Consider the following 23198-nt stretch of genomic DNA (forward strand, 5'->3'; position numbering starts at 1 on the left):
GTGTGATTTAGAAATAATAAATTGTTTATAATATTTACTCCGGGATTTCAATATGTCAGCGCCCATATTATAGCAGACGATTTACGTAACTTTCTACAAGTTTTGATGTCCGTTGTCACCTAGGAGAGAAACACAGATTAAAAAGACTGTAATTTACTCTCTATAACAGGTTTAATGACAGAAAGATTAATTGTCTCATTGGAATGCAGCAACAGCCAAGATTATTAATCTTTTGTCAAAATAAGAAATTATCATGTAATACATAGAGCAAGTCTCACAAAAGTACATACTAACCAAATGGTCATTATAATGACACTTAAGATGTAACGTTTCTTATCTATAAATAAGTAATTATAAATGAAAGTGAACCAACGCCTGGTGAATCTGTAGTACGGTAGAATCCCTGAAGTGGATACCTCGGGTATGCAGGGTCGTTACGATAAACACATAAATAATGTAGAAAGTCTTATAACGACAACACTTGAGAAATTGCTGCGGTAATTTTATTCATCGACATGTTTTGTTGCCTTATCAGGATACAAATAGTACAAATAAATGAGCTTAAGTGGAAAATCGCGTAGTCTAAATGCAATGTAATAGTGTAACCATGGCATTGAAAGTGAAAGTGAAAGTGGAATGTTAAAGTAATAGGCAATGAAACAATATAAATAAATTGTCAACATGATAGAGAATTTGAGTAAAATAAATTGTTCATAAATAAAGTATTTGTTCGAATATTTATGCGTAAGTTAATATTTACTGAAAATGTTGTAAATCATGTAAATTGAATGTACAAAAAAGTGTCTGTCCTATAAATTTTCCGGAAGTTCATTCAAGCATACTGTTTCATCACTTGAACTTGTGGTGAGGTTTATTCAGGTTTCACTGCTTAAATCCATGATGTATCCTTATTTATTGGTGGTGTATTTAGATGAGGTATCTGGACACGAAGTGTCATAGTCTGATAAGAATAGGTCTTCGGCAAGGGTGTGGTTAGGTTTTGTAGTCCAGATGTTGAAGGTCTTTGGTCATCATATGGGGAGCTTCCTGCTACGATTCTGAAGATAGGAGTTTTTCCGTTTCATTCTTTCTTTTGAAGAGCTTCAAATAGAGGTTTCCATCTTTTAACTGTTTTTGCCATTTCCCGTGGATTGTGTTTAAAACTTTGATAGTCTTCTAAAGCCTTTTCAGGATGTTTTGTTTTTAGGTGTTTAGGGTCTATGTATTGCAATTGAATCGTGGTTTAATTTTTACTGATGGTTATTATCTTGGAATTGTTGTCTTAACCATATCTTTTATTTAGCCCCCAAGGTTAGGTTCTTTCAAATCTGTGAATTAATGCTTCTTCAGTTCTGAGTATGACGTTTATGTTTTTTGGAGTTGTTGTTATGCCCATGATGGTGACGTTGTTCTTACTGTAACCATTTGAGGTGAAATGTTTCGAGACTGGTTTAAATTGATTTTCAGTGTTAATGTCTTGAAGGCGTCCCCTGAATCTTTAAACTATTTTCTGTTTGACGTAAGAATTGTTTTTGACATTTTTTGCACACTATTAAATAAACCACACTTTCTGTAATGCATGTGAATTCGTGTGTAACATTTATGTAGTAGTGGTTCACGGTGCTTTTTGCGTAATGAGCAATTTTCATTAGTTTGCAAAGGTAGCAATTATGTTCACAGGGCTGCTCCCCTTGCAGATTTCTTTGCGTACCATTTTTGTTTTGATTAGTATTTGTTTGATTGATAAGGCTGGTCTGTATGCAATAATCATGATAATGAGTTTGTGTGTAGCAAGGGTTTGTGTGTGGGGGTTCTGTTGATGATATCTTTCCTCTGATTAATGATGCTATTAAGATTTTTTATTTTTGGGTTGTAGTTGATCACTAATGGGGTTATATTGGACTACATAATTTCATTAGTTAGTTCCAGTTTTAAGAGATTTCTTCTCTGAACACATATCCAAAATTTAACATTATTGTTTTATAAATTCAGGGTAATTGTATATAAGGCCAACAGGAATCAGGGCGAAACAGCCAAGTGTAGCATGGTATTCATGTATGAACCCCCTGAAAATTGACCCTGGGTTTAACTTTTGTATTTTTGGTAGCAAACTGTATATTCCACAACTGGACTTTTAGAAAACATGGCCTGCCTTATCCAGATAAAAAAAAATCTACATATTTAAAAAAAGCTGAAGTGATATAAACTTGCCAAAAAAACCCAAAGGACAAGGATGTTACATGTGACATTGACCTGCCCTATTTTAGTCAGACTTGATAATGTACATTTGATTTTTTTATGGCTGTACATGTGTATGATGTGACAATCTACAAACATGAAAAAGTCAGAAATTATAGAGATTTTTTTTATTAAAAATATTTTACATGATTACTCAAGACCTGATTTTTATATGTCCCATTAAAAAAATAAATTTGATAGATCTATTGGAACATTACTCATTCCTTAGGCATCATCCATTCACATTTGCACTTTATTAGGTATGTAGTTTCTATGGAAACTATTTAAACATTCCTATTCAACATTAACGTATTGTTTCTCATGATCAAAATGAAGGTCAAATTTGATTTTTGACAATTTTCCTGTTCGGAGAAGTTATGATCCATAATTGATTAAAAAATTGGACTATGTCATTTCTATTACCAAAAAAAGTGAGAACAATTTAACTAATCCTTTTAAATTTGAATTTGCTGTTTCTCATGACAAAATGGAGTTCATAATACATTTTGATGATTTTCCCTTCCTTCAGGAGTAATGGTCCTTGATTGATTAAAAAGGGTGCTATATGGCATTTCTGTGAGAAAATTTCAGCAGAGTTCAACCAATTTAAGTTACAGCCCCTTATTTCTTTTGCTTTTGATATATATAGATTGAAAGAAAGCTTGGTTTTGATAGCCATTTGTTTTTTTTTCTGATTTACTTTTACCATTTTATTTAATTAAAACAGGTAATTTTAAATATGGCTTCTAGTTCACTTGTACGAATACCATGTCGTCGTATGAGTCAGATGGCTAGACAGAAACGCAGTAGAGAACTTGTGGATAAAATAATTCGTGTGGATCATGCAGGAGAACTTGGTGCTGACAGAATTTACCAAGGACAGCTGGCTGTACTCGGGAATACTTCAGTAGGACCAGTAATTAAGGTAGTTATTGATATATCTTACACATAATAGAAAAACAAAGGATATGGGGTATCCATTTTTATGGATACCTCATATCAGGCTATTTAAGGGTGGGGTTCTTCAACCCTTATTATAATAAAACAAGGATTTTTTTGAATGTGGAAAAATTTTGAATTCTGGAAAATTTATGATGAAATATAGTAATATAGCCTAGTTACTGATTGATTGATTGATCAACACTGTTGTGCTATTTCGTGGCGGTCAGTTTTTATTGGTGGCGGAAGCCGGAGTGCATGGAGAGAACCACCGACCTTCGGTAGGAAAACAGACAATCCTAGTCAATTAAGATTGAAGTCAAGTGCACCTGCCTTGTGCGAGATTCAAACTCACAACCTCAGTGTTGACTGGCTAGTGATACAGTAGTTGGACTACTTAGACCACTCGGCCACCTAGGCCCCCTAATTAATGAGGGTTAGCCATGCATGAAGGGGGGTTAGTTACATGAAGCTCATACTGAAATATCAGTAAAAGTAACTTGAACCTTAGCCATGCATGCATGGCTAACCCTCTAAAATTTTCCAGAATTCAAAACTATTCCAGATTCAAATAATTCCTTGTTTTAAGGCTTATTTAATCCAAATTAGAAATGGAATACCTTTGTCATCACATGTTTGAGTGGACATCTAAATTAAAATCATTATCTTTTGTAGTAAGGGGATGTAAGCAAATATGAATACAACAAATTCATTCCAGAACTTTCAAGGAGTTTTAAAAGAACTTATAATTATAGTTCTACTTTTGTGCACTACAACTGCACATATTTTAGTCTGTCAGAAAAACTGTTAAACAAGGCAAAACTCACATAAAGAAAATTTTCCATTTAATTAAGAAAACTAATCAGATTTACATGGTCTTCTTTCAAGGTTTCAAGCGAAAATCAATGCCTTCTTCTATTTATCAGACTCAATTTTGTCTTAATAAATAGATTCATCACAGGAATTCATTAATTTTGTGGCATTGCATAGAATTGTAATAAAAGCATAAAACCTAAAGCTTTAAGTGTAGAAATTGGATATTAGTAGGCCCACACAAAATTAATACAATGTATTATTGAGTTGATAATATGATATACATGTACATATTAACACAAATAAAACTAGGAAATAATTTCAATTTACAGCATTTGTTTACACAGCGATTCAAAATACCACTGATAGATCATTAATTTATTAAGGAGAGTCGAAACAGTTTCACATTGTATTGTCATTTTTGTAATTTACCGGTAGGATATGTTGTAAATTGAGATGTTAAAGTTTGTAATTAAATAATAAGATAAAACAGAAGTTATCCTGCTTGTTCATGAATAAAAATGAGGCTCAAAATTGGAAATATTTGTACATTTTGATTAAATTTGTTAACAATTTTAAGATATTTTAAAAACTATTGGTAAAATAAGTAAAATTTGTTGGCATTTGTTAAGCAGTTTTACAAGTTCCTTATACTGTCATTTAAAAAAAATATTTCCTGCCAAAGGTTGGTGGTATTCAATGATAGTTTGGGTACTCCGGCTTCCATCACCAATAAAAAATTTCATGATATAGCTAAGAGTGCTGACAGTGGCATTAAACGCTAAAAATTAATAATATTGTCATTTTAGAAATAAATTCTTATATTATGTGGCTTTCAATGTGAAAAAAAAACAACAAAATACCACTTTGTTTTCATTCGTTTAAAAGCGACAAGAGATTTCTTTTTTGTATTTTATTCGTCTACTTCTTGTAGGGGAGGTGTTTAACGTCATTGACGTAACCCATAAGAGTCTTGCTGGGTTGGACCTGGCTTACGTTTTTTGGGCCAATGGGGCATTTCAATAATTTATTCTTACCATAGGGTATAATCTAATACAATGAATAAATTTGTGTAAATTTCAATTTTTCAGATAAGATTCTGCTATTTCGACATCATAAACAAAACAAATAAAATTGGGAAATTGACTGTTCATTATCATCAACTGTTAACTTTCCTGAAACTATATCGGCTCACCTTAAAAATCAACCTCAATACTATGTATATATAATGTATTTGTGTGTTCCTTCATTATCGAACAGTTGTCTATGATAGTAACTTTTTCTTTGACTAATTGAGTTATTTCCCTTGGCTGCCTGTCTTATTAGATTAACCAAATTTAAACAGGCCATACTAATCTGATTAAAGTTCCTCACTTTATCATAGTGATGAATTATACAACTATTAATAGGTTCTACCTATTTCTATTATAGATGGAATATCTGGTTTTATCTAGTTTTCCATTGATTTGGTTTGAGAAAGAGTTATTTCCCTTGGCTGCCTGTCTTATTAGATTAACCAAATTTAAACAGGCCATACTAATCTGATTAAAGTTCCTTACTTTATCATAGTGATGAATTATACAATTATTTATAGGTTCTAGGTGTAATACCACCAAATCATAGTACCTCACATCAGGTTGCATACGAAAATAGGTCGAAAAAAAATATTCCCTTGAATTTGACAGTTGTAGGTAATTGATCCTACATTTCATTGCAGTAAAACATTTCTGAGTCATAAACATATATCTTGGGTATTTCAAAGCACCATTATTTCTTTATTTGGGGTTTCTATAGAATATTTTGGAAACTTGAGGTTACATGGTTACTAAAGCTTGTACACAGGTTAAAAAAGGGGGAAAATTTGATTGGTTAACTTCCAGTGATGGTTATTTTCTTATATGCAATGAAATGTTATGTGAAATTTTTTCTATAGTACTGGACAGGATAAAACTTTACTCATGCCAAGGATTTCTTTATTTGAAACAAAGATAAATTCTGCACAATTTTTTGAAAAGTGCAAATTTAACAAAGACTAATAGGGGAAAATCAATGGTGGTATTACACCTCTACCTATTTCTATTATACATGGAGTATCTGGTTTTATCTAGTTTTCCATTGATTTGATTTGAGAAAGAGTTATTTCCCTTTGAAATCAATACTAAATCAACCGAATTCAACCTGTTATATTCCAAGTATAATAGAAATAGGTAGAACCTTTGTCAAACAATTACTGATAATAAAAACTGGTTCAATTTTACTTCAAGAATAAGTGATGTCAAGTTCATTTCTCTAATTGGTAGCCAATTAATGCCGAACGGTTGATAAATTCTTAAAAACCAACGTCTAGCGTGTGTGATCTCAGTTCTTCATTGGTAAAAATTTAATTATGATGTCAAATTTTTTGCTTTCCTCTGAATTTGCTATAATGACATCATGAAAAAAGGCAACCATGCCTGATGACTTCTCATAGAAAGAACACATCTTTTTGTAGAACATTGAAAAAGAAAGATGAAGTTTGCCTAAAAATGTACATATCGTCTTAAGCGCGGGCACATGATACAGTTTTGATCCCACGGTGAATTTTTGACGAAAGTTTGCATGCAAGCTATTTTTCACATGGTTAATTCAAATATGTAATAAAAAATATACCTTCATATGCTACTTTTAGAGATAACTGAGGTCGAAATTTAAGACGTTTACTGGAAATTTTAGTTTCTTTGAAATTTCTATCCTTTGGAAAGACATACCTAACTTATTTGTTTTAAAAGATAAATGCAAACAGATTTTTGTACAAACATTTGGATTATCTCACGCAGCGTAAATTTAAGTTTTACATAAGGACTTATTGAAACCTCCTTGGAGACAGTAAACTTTTATACGGATAGTTCATTCAGCTTGAGTACTTCAATTAATCATTTATTATAACATTTCTATCATAAATGAGTGAAATTTACCCCAAAATTTTTATTTATTGGCCTAAAAAGTAGAAATTTTGAGGAAATGAGAGGTATAAATGGACCAAAAGAGACCTGATAAGGAAGACAAAGAGGTCCATTAGTAGTATTTATCATCCTAAAGTCATCTTTTGTATCATATTCAACTGTTTGTAGGCAGATGAGATAAATATTTGATCATTTATTGGTCCACACTATATTCTATCATGATGCGGCTTGGTTTGAATTATTCGAAGAAATTTTGCTCGAATCGCTGTAGATGTCGTCTTACATTATACTAGATTTTTCTCAAACTATTGAACTAATTATGACAAAACTTGACAGGAATGCTTGAAATAACCAGTATTACAAAGGAAAAAAGTCACATTCAGTTTATTTAAAAAAAAAGTCTTCTTTAGGTGTAATACCACCAAATCATAGCACGTCACATCCGGTTGCATACGAAAATAGGTCGAAAAAAAATATTCCCTTGAATTTGACAGTCGTAGGTAATTGATCCTACATTTCATTGCAGTAAAACATTTCTGAGTCATTAACATATATCTTGGGTATTTCAAAGCACCATTATTTCTTTATTTGGGGTTTCTATAGAATATTTTGAAAACTTGAAGTTACATGGTTACTAAAGCTTGTACACAGGTTAAAAAAGGGGGAAAATTTGATTGGTTAACTTCCAGTGATGGTTATTTTCTTATATGCAATGAAATGTTATGTGAAATTGTTTCTATAGTACTGGACAGGATAAAACTTTACTCATGCCAAGTATTTCTTTATTTGAAACAAAGATAAATTCTGCACAATTTTTTGAAAAGTGCAAATTTAACAAAGACTAATAGGGGAAAATCAATGGTGGTATTACACCTCTACCTATTTCTATTATACATGGAGTATCTGGTTTTATCTAGTTTTCCATTGATTTGATTTGAGAAAGAGTTATTTCCCTTTGAAATCAATACTAAATCAACCGAATTCAACCTGTTATATTCCAAGTATAATAGAAATAGGTAGAACCTTTGTCAAACAATTACTGATAATAAAAACTGGTTCAATTTTACTTCAAGAATAAGTGGTGTCAAGTTCATTTCTCTAATTGGTAGCCAATTAATGCCGAACGGTTGATAAATTCTTTATAACCAACGTCTAGCGTATGTGATCTCAGTTCTTCATTGGTAAAAATTTAATTATGATGTCAAATTTTTTGCTTTCCTCTGAATTTGCTATAATGACATCATGAAAAAAGGCAAGCATGCTTGATGACTTCTCATAGAAAGAACACATCTTTTTGTAGAACATTGAAAAAGAAAGATGAAGTTTGCCTAAAAATGTACATATCGTCTTAAGCGCGGGCACATGATACAGTTTTGATCCCACGGTGAATTTTTGACGAAAGTTTGCATGCAAGCTATTTTTCACATGGTTAATTCAAATATGTAATAAAAAATATACCTTCATATGCAACTTTTAGAGATAACTGAGGTCGAAATTTAAGATGTTTACTGGAAATTTTAGTTTCTTGGAAATTTCTATCCTTTGGAAAGACATACCTAACTTATTTGTTTTAAAAGATAAATGCAAACAGATTTTTGTACAAACATTTGGATTATCTTCTCTACATAAGCTTGCCATTGATTTGTGCAACACTAAATCTTTGGAAACAATTCATTTTTTAAAAAATTTCATGATTCAGTGTTTTTTGCTATATATTTATCCAATTAAAAAAAAATTCATCCTTGATTTGTTCCCAAAAAATTGGCTCAATAATCTTCATACATAATTAAGCCAAATTTCATTTTAAAAAAGAGGGGTCATAGTACTCGTTTTCAAGTTGAATTAGTCTGTAAGATAAAAAACTGTCGAAAAATGAATCTTATTCATGAACAGCCTTTGTTAGTCTTGTATCATTTTTAATTTTAATTTCTTGTGTATAATTTGGAGTTTAGTATGACGTCCATTATCACTGAAATAGTATACATATTTGTTTAGGGGCCAGCTGAAGGACGCCTCCGGGTGCGGGAGTTTCTCGCTGCATTGAAGACCTATTGGTGGCCTTCGGCTGTTGTCTGCTCTATGGTCAGGTTGTTGTCTCTTTGACACATTCCCCATTTCCATTCTCAATTTTACTTCTCCTGATATGTCACAGTTCGACGTCGCGAAGAATAACATTTTTTGTTAGTGACATCATTATCTCCCCTGTAACTGTATTGTATGCCCTTAAATCATTAAAGAAAAGGATTCAACCATCCAATATTTTGCAATACAAAACTTTTTCACTCTAGATAGACAGTTAAATTTGAAATTTTGACTGTCTCGAGATGAGAAAAATTAATTCACACTAGATGCAATGGTAGAGATCTACATCTATAATCAGATAAGGAACTTTCAATGGTATTTATAAATGCATTGTAGACATTGCTATGTTAGATATGATGTTTTGTTTGTACAGAAAATAATATTAGCTCAGTCTGAAACGTTAAGTCAGTATTGTTTTCCTTGATATTAAAACATCATGTCATTTTTAAGAGATGCTGTAATCGTGTTATTTTATAGAAAATACTGTGATAATTTGTGATTATTACAAGAATACAGTAAGGCATATTGCATTGCAACTTGTCAGAAAAAATGTAATAATTTCTTCAAGGGTAATATTTATAACAAATATTTGCATGACATGTCTTTAAAAGTATCGGAATACATGCAAGTACCATATTTATCTACAGAAATATTTTGATTTTGAATACAATATTTAATGTCTATTGATTTGTTGACTTAATATATGGAGTGGGTTTTAAAGTTATCTCATGATAAGTGCAAATTAATCCACATCAAGTGCTAATTGATATATGTTACTAGGGATAATATTCATGCAATATTGCCAATAAATATACTGGACATTAGACCATTCTTATTTACGGTTATAATGAGAATTAATTGATGGATTGATTGTTGTTTGCTTATTGTCCAGTAGGTTGTAAGTTGACCATACACTACAAGAAGGAAATGCTTATTGTCCTGTAGGTTGTAAGTTGACCATACACTACAAGAAGTAAAGGGGAATCTTGTCTTGTTTAAGTTGGAGTTTGATATGAGAGTCCTTGGCCATTCTCGGCAGATTCATTAAGTGCCTGTATGGAAAATTCCATGTAATAGTTATAGGTTATGGTTAGTTCTGAAAACGAGAGGGAGTGTCTTCAGTTACAATCTTAGTAAAGGGCTATAGCCCTGAGATGAGAGGTGGCAGAAAAACTAACTCACGTTTGAAAGACCATAGATAATTTGTGTTAATTGCTATTTCCTAGGCAATGTCAAGGCATTCTTACTCTACTCGACTGAGAAAGATCTATAATTGCTCATATCTATGTCTTTTGAACTCTTGGTCTCATTGGCAATCATACCACATCTCCTTATTAGCTCACCTGGCGCAAAGGGCAAACTGAGCTTTTCTCATCACTTGACGTCCATCATCGTTAAAAATCTTCTCCCCTGAAACTACTTGGGAAAATTTAACCAAACTTGGCCACAATCATAGGGTATTTAGTTTTAAAGATGTGTTCGAAGACCCCATCTTCCAACTAACATGGCTGACATAGTCAAAAATTGAACAAATACAAGTTTTGTCTATTATCTTGAAAAACCACTATAAGTAGAGAAAATCTGACAGGGGCAGAAATGTTCAAAATAATAAGATCTACCTATTGTCCATTTACCTCATAACTGTCAGACAGCAAGGATTTATTGCCCTTTAATGATAAATTTTACCAATTTTAAAAATGTTTATACATCCGCAAAACGTCCGCAAAATTTTTGCGGCGTATAATGTTATGACGTTGTCATCTTCCGAAAGCATTTGGTTTCTAGCCAATAACTTGAGAATAAGTTTATGAAATTGAACCACAAGGTTCCATACCATTAAAGGAAGCAGGTTGGGATTGATTTTTGGGGTTATTGTCCCAACTGTTTAAATAAGAATTAGGGACCAAAAAGGGTCCAAAAACAAGCATTTTTCTAACAACCAAAACATATTGACTTTGTTACACAGTATCGTGTTATTTCACCTAATTTAAATATATCTTTCAATCAGATTAGGTATGTTAAATCTAAAGCTCTATATCAATAGAGTGCCATTCTTTGCATGTTAAACAGTGCTATTCGGGGCCTGAAGATAGAATGTTGCAAGGCTAAATGTCTGCCTCTAAGAAATATACCCTTTTCTCCCATGAGTTCCAGTCCAAATTATCAGTCCCCCTTCCAGAATTTGCTAATCTGATAAGTTCTTGTACAGAATATACATGAAATATTTGCCACTGGATGTTTAGCAATCAATAATCAGTTGATAAAATTTAATTAGGGAAGATAACATTATTTTGTGTAACACAGAAACTCATCAATCTTTGTAAATGTTTAGATTAATTTTACTCTAGGATAAGATCGAATTTAATTAGTGATCAACTTTTTATCAAAATGGCCGGAGGTTTAAGTTGATAATAACGTAATAATGAAATGATTAAAATCTGAAGTTCAAATACATTTTCATCAATATTTTCTTCTATACAATGTCAACAAAGATAATTTATTTGAAATTTTGGTTTAGTTTTTAATCCTTCTGTTCATCTGTCCCTCCATTAGTTTGTTCATTAAAGCTATCTCTGTTACATATAAAACTCAGCATTTGTACTTGTATTAAGCAATGAACTGGTTTTTGGTCCAGAACTTTTCATCTTTTTAAATCATTACCCCTAGAGTACTAAATTCACAGTTAAGCTATTTCAAAAATATGATTTATTAAAGATAAAAAGATTAGCAATTAAAGCATGAATAAAAGTTAATGTTGGGAAAATATCAATGAATCAGCAACCCTATGTTACAAGACATCTAGAGGTCAATATATATATATATATATGTTTTTCAACAATAGACGACTTTCGAATTCGTGCATTTTCCCATAAATTTCCTATGTCACAATGCTTATGTTATTACGTCACAGTAAGAACTGATTGTTTGATGATGTGGTTTTATGCAGAGTGTAACTCATTTATAAAAAAACAACTCAAGATTGGTGTATATACAAGAGCATTCATTAAAATACAACAAAAGTCAACCTTAGTCATTGATGAGGTTTCTGACTAATGGGACAGGCGTATGAACATGTTAAACTAGCTTATTGAGATAACCCTTACCCTTTGTCAATGTTAATTAGTGGGAAAACAAATAGCACAAAAAGGAAAGAACCATAGAAACCAACCAGTACAGGAAAAACACTTTATTTTTTGTAAGAAAATTGATTTTTATTTTTTTACAGGAAATGTGGGAAGATGAAAAGATACATTTAGAAACCTTCAACAAACTCATTGTTCAACACAGAGCCAGACCTACTGTACTGTTACCAATCTGGAATATAGCTGGATTTGCTTTAGGTATCATCAATTAAAAATTGTAGTTCCTTGGTTTTTGGTTTTTGGCTCGCCTGAGACGAAAGTCACGGAAAGCGAGACATAGGGATTGCTTTGATGGTGAAGGCAACAATGATGACAGCGTCAATAATTGTTAAGTTTTCTGCTTAAGTTAGTTTGATAGGAACTTCTTGTGATAGATCAATGATATTTTGTATGAAGTTGCATAAATATCAGTACATATTAGTTTGACGACTTTTTTGAAGCCTTGCCTCCTAGGTCAGGGTCCAGTGACTTTGAATTAATTACCAATTTTCAATGTTAAGTTTTCTGCTTAAGTAAGTTTGATAGGAACTACTTGTGATAAATCAATGATATTTTGTATAAAGTTGCATTACTATTAGTAAAAATCAGTCTGATGACTATTTTAAGGCCCTGCCCCCTAGGTCATGGTCCAGTGACTGAATTAATTAGCAATTTTCAATGTTAAGTTTTCTGCTTAAGTAAGTTTGGTAGGAACTACTTGTGATAGATCAATGATATTTTGTATGCAGTTGCATTATTATCAGTATATATCAGTGTGACGACTATTTTGAGGGCCTATCCCTTAGATCATGGTCCAGTGACTTTCAATTAATTACCAACTTTCAATGTTAAGTTTTCTGCTTTAGTTAGTTTAATAGGAACTACTTACAATTTACTGTCCATACATCTCAATTTGTTTACCATTTCAAGGCCCTGCCAACTAGTTCATGGTCCAGCGACTTTGAATTAATTAGCAATGTTAATGTCCATCGGATTGTTTTTTTCTGAATTTTATGCCAACAGATGAGACATATTTCTGTGTCAACAGTTTATTTATTTAGCACCCACTTCTAACAAAAAGTTCCAGTTGGAAATAACATTTTTATGTATTTTATTAAATAACTGATGAAGTTTAGAAAATAAAATATGTATAAAAGAAATTTACAACTCTAGTAAAGTAACTAACGAATTAATGAAAGATATAACAAATATTGTAAATATTCAAAGAGGGAATAAAAAAGAAACAAAAGAAATTAACATCTGTAATAAAGAAACTATCAATATAAAATAAAAAGATGTGGTATGATTGCCAATGAAACATGTCTGCACCAGAGACCAAATAACATAGAGGTATCAAATTCACTGAAGGAAATAATAAAAATATTTTTGGAAATACCCGAAGTAGGAAAAGCAAATGCACAAAAGAAATTAACAACTCAACTACAGAAACTTACAAAATCACTAAATGAAATATATATATATTTTGAAATAACAGAAGTAGGAACAACAATGTACCACAAAAAAATGAACAACTGAACTAAGAAACCAACAAATACATTTAAAGGAAATATCAAATATACTGAAAGTAAATTACAAATATACTGAAGAAAATAACAAATGGCAAATGAAATATGAGAAGCACTTAAGGAAAACAAATATAAATTCTTTAATAAATAACCAATGGCCAAAAATATGAAAAATACAGAAAAATGATATAAAAAATTAAAGAAAATAGAAATGAAGGACCCCCATTCAGACCCTCATAAATGCATTTACATGTTGATTCACAGTATAGACACCAACTGAAGCTATACATTTATTCTCTATTTACTTACTTGACTTTACAGGGGCAGGATCTGCATTGTTGGGTAAAGAAGGAGCCATGGCATGTACTGTAGCCGTAGAAGCTGTGATAGGGGATCATTATAATAGGTTAGTTTTATAATTCTCAGGTGGTCGCAGTCACTAATTGTTTGTTTTGACCTGTGGGCATTATTTGTTCTGGTCTGTCCATCTGTCAGTTCCATATCAGGTTTAAGTTTTGGTTTAGGGTAGTTTAAGGCCATAACAACTTGAAACTATGGACACATGTTCATTGAAATGAAATGTTTAATATTTATATACCAAATTAGAATTTTGACCTAGATTTGACGGTTCACTGAACATGGAAATATTATAGGTGTAAGTTTGGTTTAACATAAAAATAAAAAGATATGGAATGATTGCCAGTGAGACAACTACTGTAAATTCAGAAATTATTGTGATCATTTGTTATTGCGATTTTGACATCACCAACCAAAATTCAAGATTAATTATTACAATTTCAGGAAAATCTGCATATATATAAATATTTATATGTATCAGATATTAGAACGCCAGTTTTTATCATTGTGATACTCACCTCGTCCCATTATTGACATAAATAAAAGTCTCACAATAATTTCTGAATTTACAGTATCTGGCAGAGACCAAATTATGAAAGCAAATATAGGTCACCGTAAGGATTTCAGCAATAAACTAAGGTAGTTTGGGATCACATCCAACTTAAAACTTAGTACACATGTCCATTGTTAAGTGATCTATGTAATAAATATGCCATTTTAGGGTTGTGAACATGGTTCACTGAACATGGAAATGTGAGTGGAGAATGATGTCTCCTATGCACACATATTCTTGTTAATCGTTTTTTTTTTAAAGATATCTGTTGGATATTTTTGTCACACTGTTTTCAGGGACTACTAAAAAGAATGACTTCATATTTACTCAGAAGCTTGACAGTGATGAGTTGTAACTTGTAAGGACTTTTTAGATCTGTCAGATACCTTTTTGCTGTCTGCTGATACTTTTATTTTTATGCCCCACCACAGCAGAGGGGGCATTAAGTGTGACCTTGTTCATTTGTATGTCCATCAGTTTCCCTTCTCTATTTTTAGTTTGCCTCAACCAAATGTTATGAAACTTATAATCAATGCTTATTACCACAAAACTCTGATTAAGTTTGAATTTAGGTGGTGTCACTTTTACTGTTTTATGAGTTATGTCCCTTTATAATGTTGTATGCAAGCGGGGGCAGCATCATCTCTGTCCAATAAACCCATTCTCCTTTATTTCACTATATTTTAGGAGTAATTAAGCCTGAAATTTTAATGACAGTTATTAAAAACCAGCAATAAATTCAATAAAGCTCAACAGACATATTAATTCATATACCCAGAATATATTATAGATATAGCAAATTGATATTGATTGTTTGTGTTTATTTTTATTCATCTATTCACAGCCAGATCAGAGACTTGATGGAAGATGACCCTGAAAAACATGAAGAATTATTAAAGGTAGAATTTTCTATAATTCATGATTGTTGGTTTTTTGTCTGTCAATCTTTGTTAGCATTGTCTCTGTATAAACATGTGTACTTAACCTGAAATTAAGAAGTCAGAAATCAATCTATGATATGCATTGTCATAATTTGTCACTATATATAGCCATAGTGTACTGAGGTAGTGTTAAATACCCAACAATTGATCGATTAACCATTGCTATCAATATTCAAATTCATTTACCATATAAAAACAGGTGCAGCAATAGGAAATCTTTAGAGAGGCAACCACTTTTTAGGCCCCCGCAGTAGGCAATGGGGGCATTAAGTGTTACCCTTGACTGTCCTTCCATCTGTCCCATTTTTGTTTCCGCACTCTTAACTTCAGTTTTCCTCATTTATATAATTTTATGAAACTTATACACAATGCTAACAACCACAACACGCAGACAAAGTTTGAATTTAGGCAGTAAGTCACTCACTGTTCTAGAGTTATGTTCTTTGGGCAGTAAGTCACTCACCGTTCTAGAGTTATGTACTTTGGGCAGTAAGTCACTCACCGTTCTAGAGTTATGTTCTTTGGGCAGTAAGTCACTCACCGTTCTAGAGTTATGTTCTTTGGGCAGTAAGTCACTCACCGTTCTAGAGTTATGTACTTTGGGCAGTAAGTCACTCACCATTCTAGAGTTATGTTCTTTGGGCAGTAAGTCACTCACCGTTCTAGAGTTATGTACTTTGGGCAGTAAGTCACTCACCGTTCTAGAGTTATGTACTTTGGGCAGTAAGTCACTCACCGTTCTAGAGTTATGTTCTTTGGGCAGTAAGTCACTCACCGTTCTAGAGTTATGTACTTTGGGCAGTAGGTCACTCACCTTTCTAGAGTTATGTTCTTTGGGCAGTAGGTCACTCACCGTTCTAGAGTTATGTTCTTTGGGCAGTAGGTCACTCACCGTTCTACAGTTATGTTCTTTGGGCAGTAAGTCACTCACCGTTCTAGAGTTATGTTCTTTGGGCAGTAAGTCACTCACCGTTCTAGAGTTATGTTCTTTGGGCAGTAAGTCACTTACCGTTCTAGAGTTATGTACTTTGGGCAGTAAGTCACTCACCGTTCTAGAGTTATGTTCTTTGGGCAGTAAGTCACTCACCGTTCTAGAGTTATGTTCTTTGGGCAGTAAGTCACTCACCGTTCTAGAGTTATGTACTTTGGGCAGTAAGTCACTCACCGTTCTAGAGTTATGTTCTTTGGGCAGTAAGTCACTCACTGTTCTAGAGTTATATTCTTTTTTAACTTGGAAAATTGCAAAGCTTGAGCGGGGGCATTTGTGTCCTCAGACACATTCTTCTTTTATTTAGGCATATCTTCCTATAAAAATCATTTTTGTATTTCTTTGTAGCCTTGAAATTCAGTCACTTACCAAAGAGCACTTATATTATAATTTAGGGCACTTTTCTAATTGGTCAGATGATGGCCTTGTACTTTGTAAAAATTCAGCTAGAAATAATCACATTGCCATAAGTTGTAATATTTTGGCCTGGTACTGTTAATTCATTTATTCTTGTGGATTTAGAAAAACTAGTATATTCTTGGATATTTGATTATCAGGTTTTGCCAAAGTATGAATACAAGCCTATAGTAAATCTGTTCTTTGTTGATCTTGAAATTCATGGTTTACCTTTTACCCTGGAAATCTATGAACATTGGTAAATGTATTCTATAAATAGTGATGAATCGAGAGTACTTAAAAAGAACTGTTTTCATGCAAATCACTTAAACGTATCCCAAACTATATGGGTCCAGTGTTATGCATGCAGCTCTCTGTTTCGTCTTTGTATAGTAAACACTTCATGATCGGGACATTAATATAGTAAACTTAAATATAAAAGAAAGATATGCGATAAATGAATTCAGTGTGCACAACACATTTCTGAAACAACCTTCACCAAGTATTACTGGCTAATGATATAATTTTAGGAGAATACATATTGTGTTGGACATTTGTATAATATAACAAGCCAGAGACATACATATGTAATATATTTACCAAAATATAGTTGTGGTGTTAAAGTTACTGAATTTCCTTTGGAAATCAAAAGCTAACTAAAGTTAAAAAATTTTTAAATTCTTGGCTGTTTTTTATGCCCCACCTAGGGACATTATGTTTTTCTGTCTGTGCATCCTTTCATTTGTCCGTTCGTTCGTCCGTCCGTCTGTCCCGCTTCAGGTTAAAGTTTTTGGTCAAGGTAGTTTTTGATGAAATTGAAGTCCAATCAACTTGAAACTTAGTACACATGTTCCTAATGATATGATCATTTTAATTTTTATGCCAAATTAGAGATGTGACCCCAATTTCACGGTCCACTGAACGTAGAAATGATAGTGCGAGTGGGGCATCCATGTACAATGGACACATTCTTGTTTATCAATAAAATGGTTAATTTTGATTGTTACAGATTCCTCCAATCTTGATCGTGCATTTAATTTAAAGTTATCTTCAATAGACATTATTTTTTTTTTAATTTGTTTCAGATTATAAAGAAGTTCCGTGATGATGAACTCCATCACCACGATACAGGACTAGAACATGATGCTGAAAAGGTATATTGTCATTTGAGATAGATTCAAGTAAAGATTGTATCTTTTAAAGCCCAGCTGGTGTTTCACATTAATATTACATACAAAGTGTATAAACTTACTGCAATCAATTCCAATTGATTCCTTTGACCTCATTCGATTCAATTTAAATCAGTCGCAATTGATTCTCTCGTTTTCATCTTAATCTGCTTTGTTTTAAAGCGACATTTATTTTAAATGTATGAATATTTATTATCTTTTAAATTTCTTGCAATCTATTCTGTTGTTCACAGAACAGAGTTGATAGTTATAATTAAGATCAATCTTTTTTAAGATTACCCATTTTTATATATCTAATTAAAAAAATTGATGCACAATACGAACTTGTTTGAAACCAGCTCGAATTCATTTACTACTTTTTCCAATACTTTGGATCCGATTGCATCCATTTTTGGATTTTAGGTCACATATAATGAGAGGAAGATCATTATTGATTTAGGTCACTATGTCAAACGTCTAGGTCATAGGTACTAAAATAGACTGAAGTTTATACAGAAAAGTGGTTTCTGGATATTAAATAAAAAACTACGGTACATATGGGATTTCAACCATACTTGAATTTATGGCCACATATAATAAGAAAACAAACCCTGTTGATTCTTAGGTCACTACATCCAAGGTCAAGGTCATAGTTACAAATATAGACTGAAATTGTGCAGAAAAGGAGTTTCAGAATGCTTAATCAAATACTACATATAGGATTGTAACCTTATTTGTATATATGGTCCCATATTATAATAAAAAGAATCCTGATAGTTTTTTAGGGTCACTATGTCCAAGGTTAGAGTCAAAGGTAAATGAAATACTGCAATAAAATAAATGGATAAATTATCACATAGAATGAGAGGGAGATTTCATTCGATTTTGAGATGACCACATCAAAGTTCAAGGTCAAAGTTACTAAAAAAAGACTAAAATTTCTGCAAAAAAGTAGTTTCCAAGTGCCAAATCAAATACTACATATGCAATTGAAAGGCAACCTTACTTGGATTTATGATGATATATAATAAGAAGAAGGTCCTTATTGATTTTTTTAGTCACCAAGTCTAAGGCCAAGGTCATAGTTACTAAAAATAGATTTCTTTAACACATTATTTCTGTCTGAACTCATTACTGAAAAACAAATCTTAAAGTAAACAGAAAAACTATGCCACCAGGTCATATTAAGCTTTTACCCTTCATATGGGGGCATGGGGTAATTGAGCTTGCTCACTTAAAGTTCTTTAATATAAGATAGTCCCCGACCACGACTAAATCGAATTTTCAGATGTTGACAGTGGTAGTATCATGTGAAAAATTGACAGTTTTGTCATCAAAATTCAAAAGCAATTCCATTTTGATTGGACATCATATATTTTGATGGGGTAAGATACACGTAATTCTGTATGTAACTCCAGATGTCATTTATCAAAATATTCATTTAACAGCACTATGTAGCAAAATTTGAATTAAGATAGGAATAACTGTAGTTTATTTTTATACTTGCCAATGTAATTTAGATTTTACAGTTTTAATTTGCAAATATCTTGTTTTTCAACTCTACTAACAGTAAAAACAATTGATGATGGCTAGTATAGAAATACAGTACAGTTATTCCTTGTTTGTCCTTTCCAGTTTTCACATAGTATGGAAAGAATCCTCTGTTGTTTTTTTTTTTAATTAATATTGTTTTATTTTCTTATTTACAGGCACCTTTTTATCAAGCACTATCACAAGTTATAAAAATAGGATGTAAAGGAGCTATATGGATCTCAGAGAAGATATGATCATGTGACTTTAAAGAACATATACGATCATGGGATTTTAGATTTAGATATATATGATCATGTGACTTAAGAGAATATTAGGTCATGTGACTATAGACAGTATGTATGATCATGTGACTCCAGTGAAGTCTAGAAAGAACACACTTTTTTGTTATTGTTAAGCTATTTTTATATCTGCAAGATCATGAATTATTGAGCAGCTGAATAGGTGTTAGATTTGTGAACGAAAAAGTGAAATTCTATACATGTATGTATCTATGATGTTTTACTTATAAATATTTTATTGGTTTTTACTTAAATTCTGTTTTTAACTTTGTAAGAATCTGGGACTGAAAAGTGTCATGCTTATCTCCCCTTTGTAACAAATGTATGTAGAAGCATCATGTTAATGATTATCCTTTTCAGTAAATGAAGAAGTCTAGCAGATATAACCATCAAATAAAATATGTATAACAGCGTCTTAGGGTTAGAGTTCAGCTTAGGATTGATTGAATTTTTTTCATAATGTTAAAAGATAGGGTACGTAGGAGCTAGTGATATAATAAGGATGATGATGTATGGCTGTTTTAACGTCCAGCGGTAAATAACATGCATATTCAGGACAATAACATGTTAGTGTAATATGAATATTTCCCCTGATTTGTACTAGACTGACATGCTAAGCTGGATTTTTAATGTGCTAGTTCACAAGGTTACAGTCTGCAGAAACCATACCCAGACACATTATTCTGACTCCGAGCCAACCAGTCTTTGTTCTTACTTCTTAATGCTGCGTGCTTAGGGTAGAAGCAGCAAATATTTTAAAGTCTTTGGTTTGAGACAGCAGGGGAACCCATGACCTCCCGCTCTATAGGGGAGCACTTTCACGAGACCACTGAGGTGATATAAAGAGTATTCCCCTATATGGTCAGGAGCTCAAAAAGTACATTTTGAAAGACATGAAAAACAGATTTGAACAACTTTTTTGATACTTTTTAAAAAGATCGCAAGTTGGAGGACTGCACTGGTTGGAAATTAAATGATTTAGAAACAAAATGGTTTTTAAAGTCATTACTGACAAACTTCAACCTCAATATAAAGTATTGAGAGATGGAGTTTTGGGTGTATAGTTTTAAAGGCCTGTATCAACCTCAATATAAAGTATTCAGAGATGGAGTTTTGGGTGTATAGTTTTAAAGGCCTGTATCAACCTCAATATAAAGTATTCAGAGATGGAGTTTTGGGTGTATAGTTTTAAAGGCCTGTATCAACCTCAATATAAAGTATTCAGAGATGGAGTTTTGGGTGTATAGTTTTAAAGGCCTGTATAGTGGTATTCCTTTTCCTTATGTCTGTTCCTCTTACACATCCTGCTTCAACAAATACTTGTCAAATTTTGGCAGATCAACAAGACTTCGTAATTGTTTAATTCATTAATGATTGCTGAATTCCAGTAGTAATTTTACATGCATATTCAGAACCAGAACGTATAAGTGTCTGTGATATGAATATACTCTGCTTTGTATTTGGGAACATGTTGAGCTGGAATTTTAGTTGGCAACCTCATAAGGTAATGGATCATGATGGATTGATGTTTAATGTCCAGAAGCTTATACCACATGCATAACAGAACGGGATATTTTGGCTCCAAGCTGACCAGTTTTTGCTTTTACTCCTAAATGCTTCCTTTGCTTAAGAGGCAGCAAATACTAATTTTCAAGACTTTTGTTGGACCTGGCTGGTAATCAAACACTAGGGCTCTAGCTGTTGAGGCCAGTACTCTACCACGAGACCATCTAAGCTGTCCATAAGGTAATAGATAATGGGAAGATATCACTTTACCTGGACACATTATTTTAAGTCAGTCAAAAGTCTTTGCTTTTAAATCATTCTTACAGCAAATATCAATCCGTGAAGTCTTTGTAAGGAACATAAGCAGGATCAAACCAATTACTTCTCCTGCACTTGAGACAAGTACCTTGCATAAATATATGGAGGTAGTTATAAAGACAATAAGGAGTGGCTTTAATGTCAAAACATCAATCCAAATTAAAAAGGAGGGTAGAGAAAACTTAAAAGACTGATTTAACCTCGCCACACTTCATTGTAAAACCTATTTTAAGAGACCACTTAAGGAAGAGTTAAAAAGTCATCTCATAAACCAGGTGGTCTTTTAATACAGGTTCAATCTACATGAAATGCACTAAAGAAGAACCTAAAATTAATGGTCTTATTACACAGGCTTTTGCATAATAACAGGTGGTCTCTAAGTAAGGTTTGACTGCACTTGTGTCAAATATGAAACTTCATCAGTGATGGTCTCTAGTTTATTTTTGTCCTTTATACAGTTTTAAGTTTTGCTGACGAATTTTTAGAAGTCTATGATAAATGTATTCACTTATTTTTGTAGTTTTGGGGTCATGAAGAGCTTGGCATATGGTTAATACTTGTCTATTGTTGAGATGGTATGTTAACCTCTAGATGTCTTTTGTAGTTTTTTGTGGTATTTGGGTTGCTGTCTCATAGATGTATATCCCAATCTCTTTTCATTTAAACATTTTTTTTTTTGATGACTGTCATGTTCTTTTGTTCAGTTTGATGTAGACAAAAGTGGACAAACCTATCATGCTACAGAGGCACAAACCTTATGCTGAAAACTAAACCTGACCACTGAAGATTGCTACATATATTTAGTGGCAAATGTTCCCTTATCATTTATTATAGTGTTATTAAATACTATTATTACATTGGTTGCAATGAATTACCATGATTTCCCAGTGAAATAAAAATCAGATAATTACACATGTGAAATAAACTTGATAATTTCAATCCTCTGACGTCATACAACAATACATGTTGTCAAGAAGCTGTTGATGACATTGCATCAAAGCAAATTGTCAATGCATATAAATAGATATAGTTCTTTGCATTTTCCGCTTACTAATCTTTAAAAATATTCAACTGGTGACCGAACAACACTGCTAATTAACTCATGCGCATATCCGTTTGTGAATTAATGTGTTGTTCAGTCACTCGTTGAATATTTTTATATATTTAAATCTCGATTAGTTATTCTATAATTCTGGAATTGTGAAATATTACCTTGGCAATTTTGGAATAAGGAAAATAGGTCATTCATTCTGGAGTGTCTTAAATCACATTGGTATTTTTTCAATGGTATCAATACATTGTTGATTTTACAATTTAACACTTCAACTGAGCATTACTTCCCAAATAATAATCAATTGGTTCTAAATCGCCGAAGATATTGCTTACATAATCCTTTGATATAAATTTCATTAAAATCTGGTGAAAACTGTTATCCTGACCGCACTTAAGACTGATGTACATCAGCATTTTTATATC

General features: G+C 32.3%; 1 protein-coding gene across 2 annotated transcripts; it reads left to right on the forward strand.

Moving 5' to 3' along the window:
* The first annotated feature begins 27 nt into the window (after window positions 1–27).
* Window positions 28–20146, forward strand: LOC127709306 (5-demethoxyubiquinone hydroxylase, mitochondrial-like). Of its 2 annotated transcripts, none has more exons than XM_052214774.1 (7): window positions 28–169; window positions 2966–3163; window positions 12241–12355; window positions 13984–14068; window positions 15417–15471; window positions 17983–18051; window positions 19776–20146. In XM_052214774.1, exons 2-7 carry the CDS (start codon window positions 2978–2980, stop codon window positions 19851–19853), a joined length of 588 nt encoding a protein of 195 aa, XP_052070734.1. In that variant the 5' UTR covers window positions 28–169; window positions 2966–2977; the 3' UTR covers window positions 19854–20146. The 2 variants fall into 2 exon arrangements, with proteins under 2 accessions (XP_052070734.1, XP_052070733.1); XM_052214773.1 differs by having other exon boundaries at window positions 28–148.
* Window positions 20147–23198: the final 3052 nt, after the last annotated feature.

This window comes from Mytilus californianus, unplaced genomic scaffold (assembly GCF_021869535.1).
Source record: "Mytilus californianus isolate M0D057914Y unplaced genomic scaffold, xbMytCali1.0.p SCAF_7, whole genome shotgun sequence".
Taxonomy (NCBI): Eukaryota; Metazoa; Mollusca; class Bivalvia; order Mytilida; family Mytilidae; genus Mytilus; species Mytilus californianus.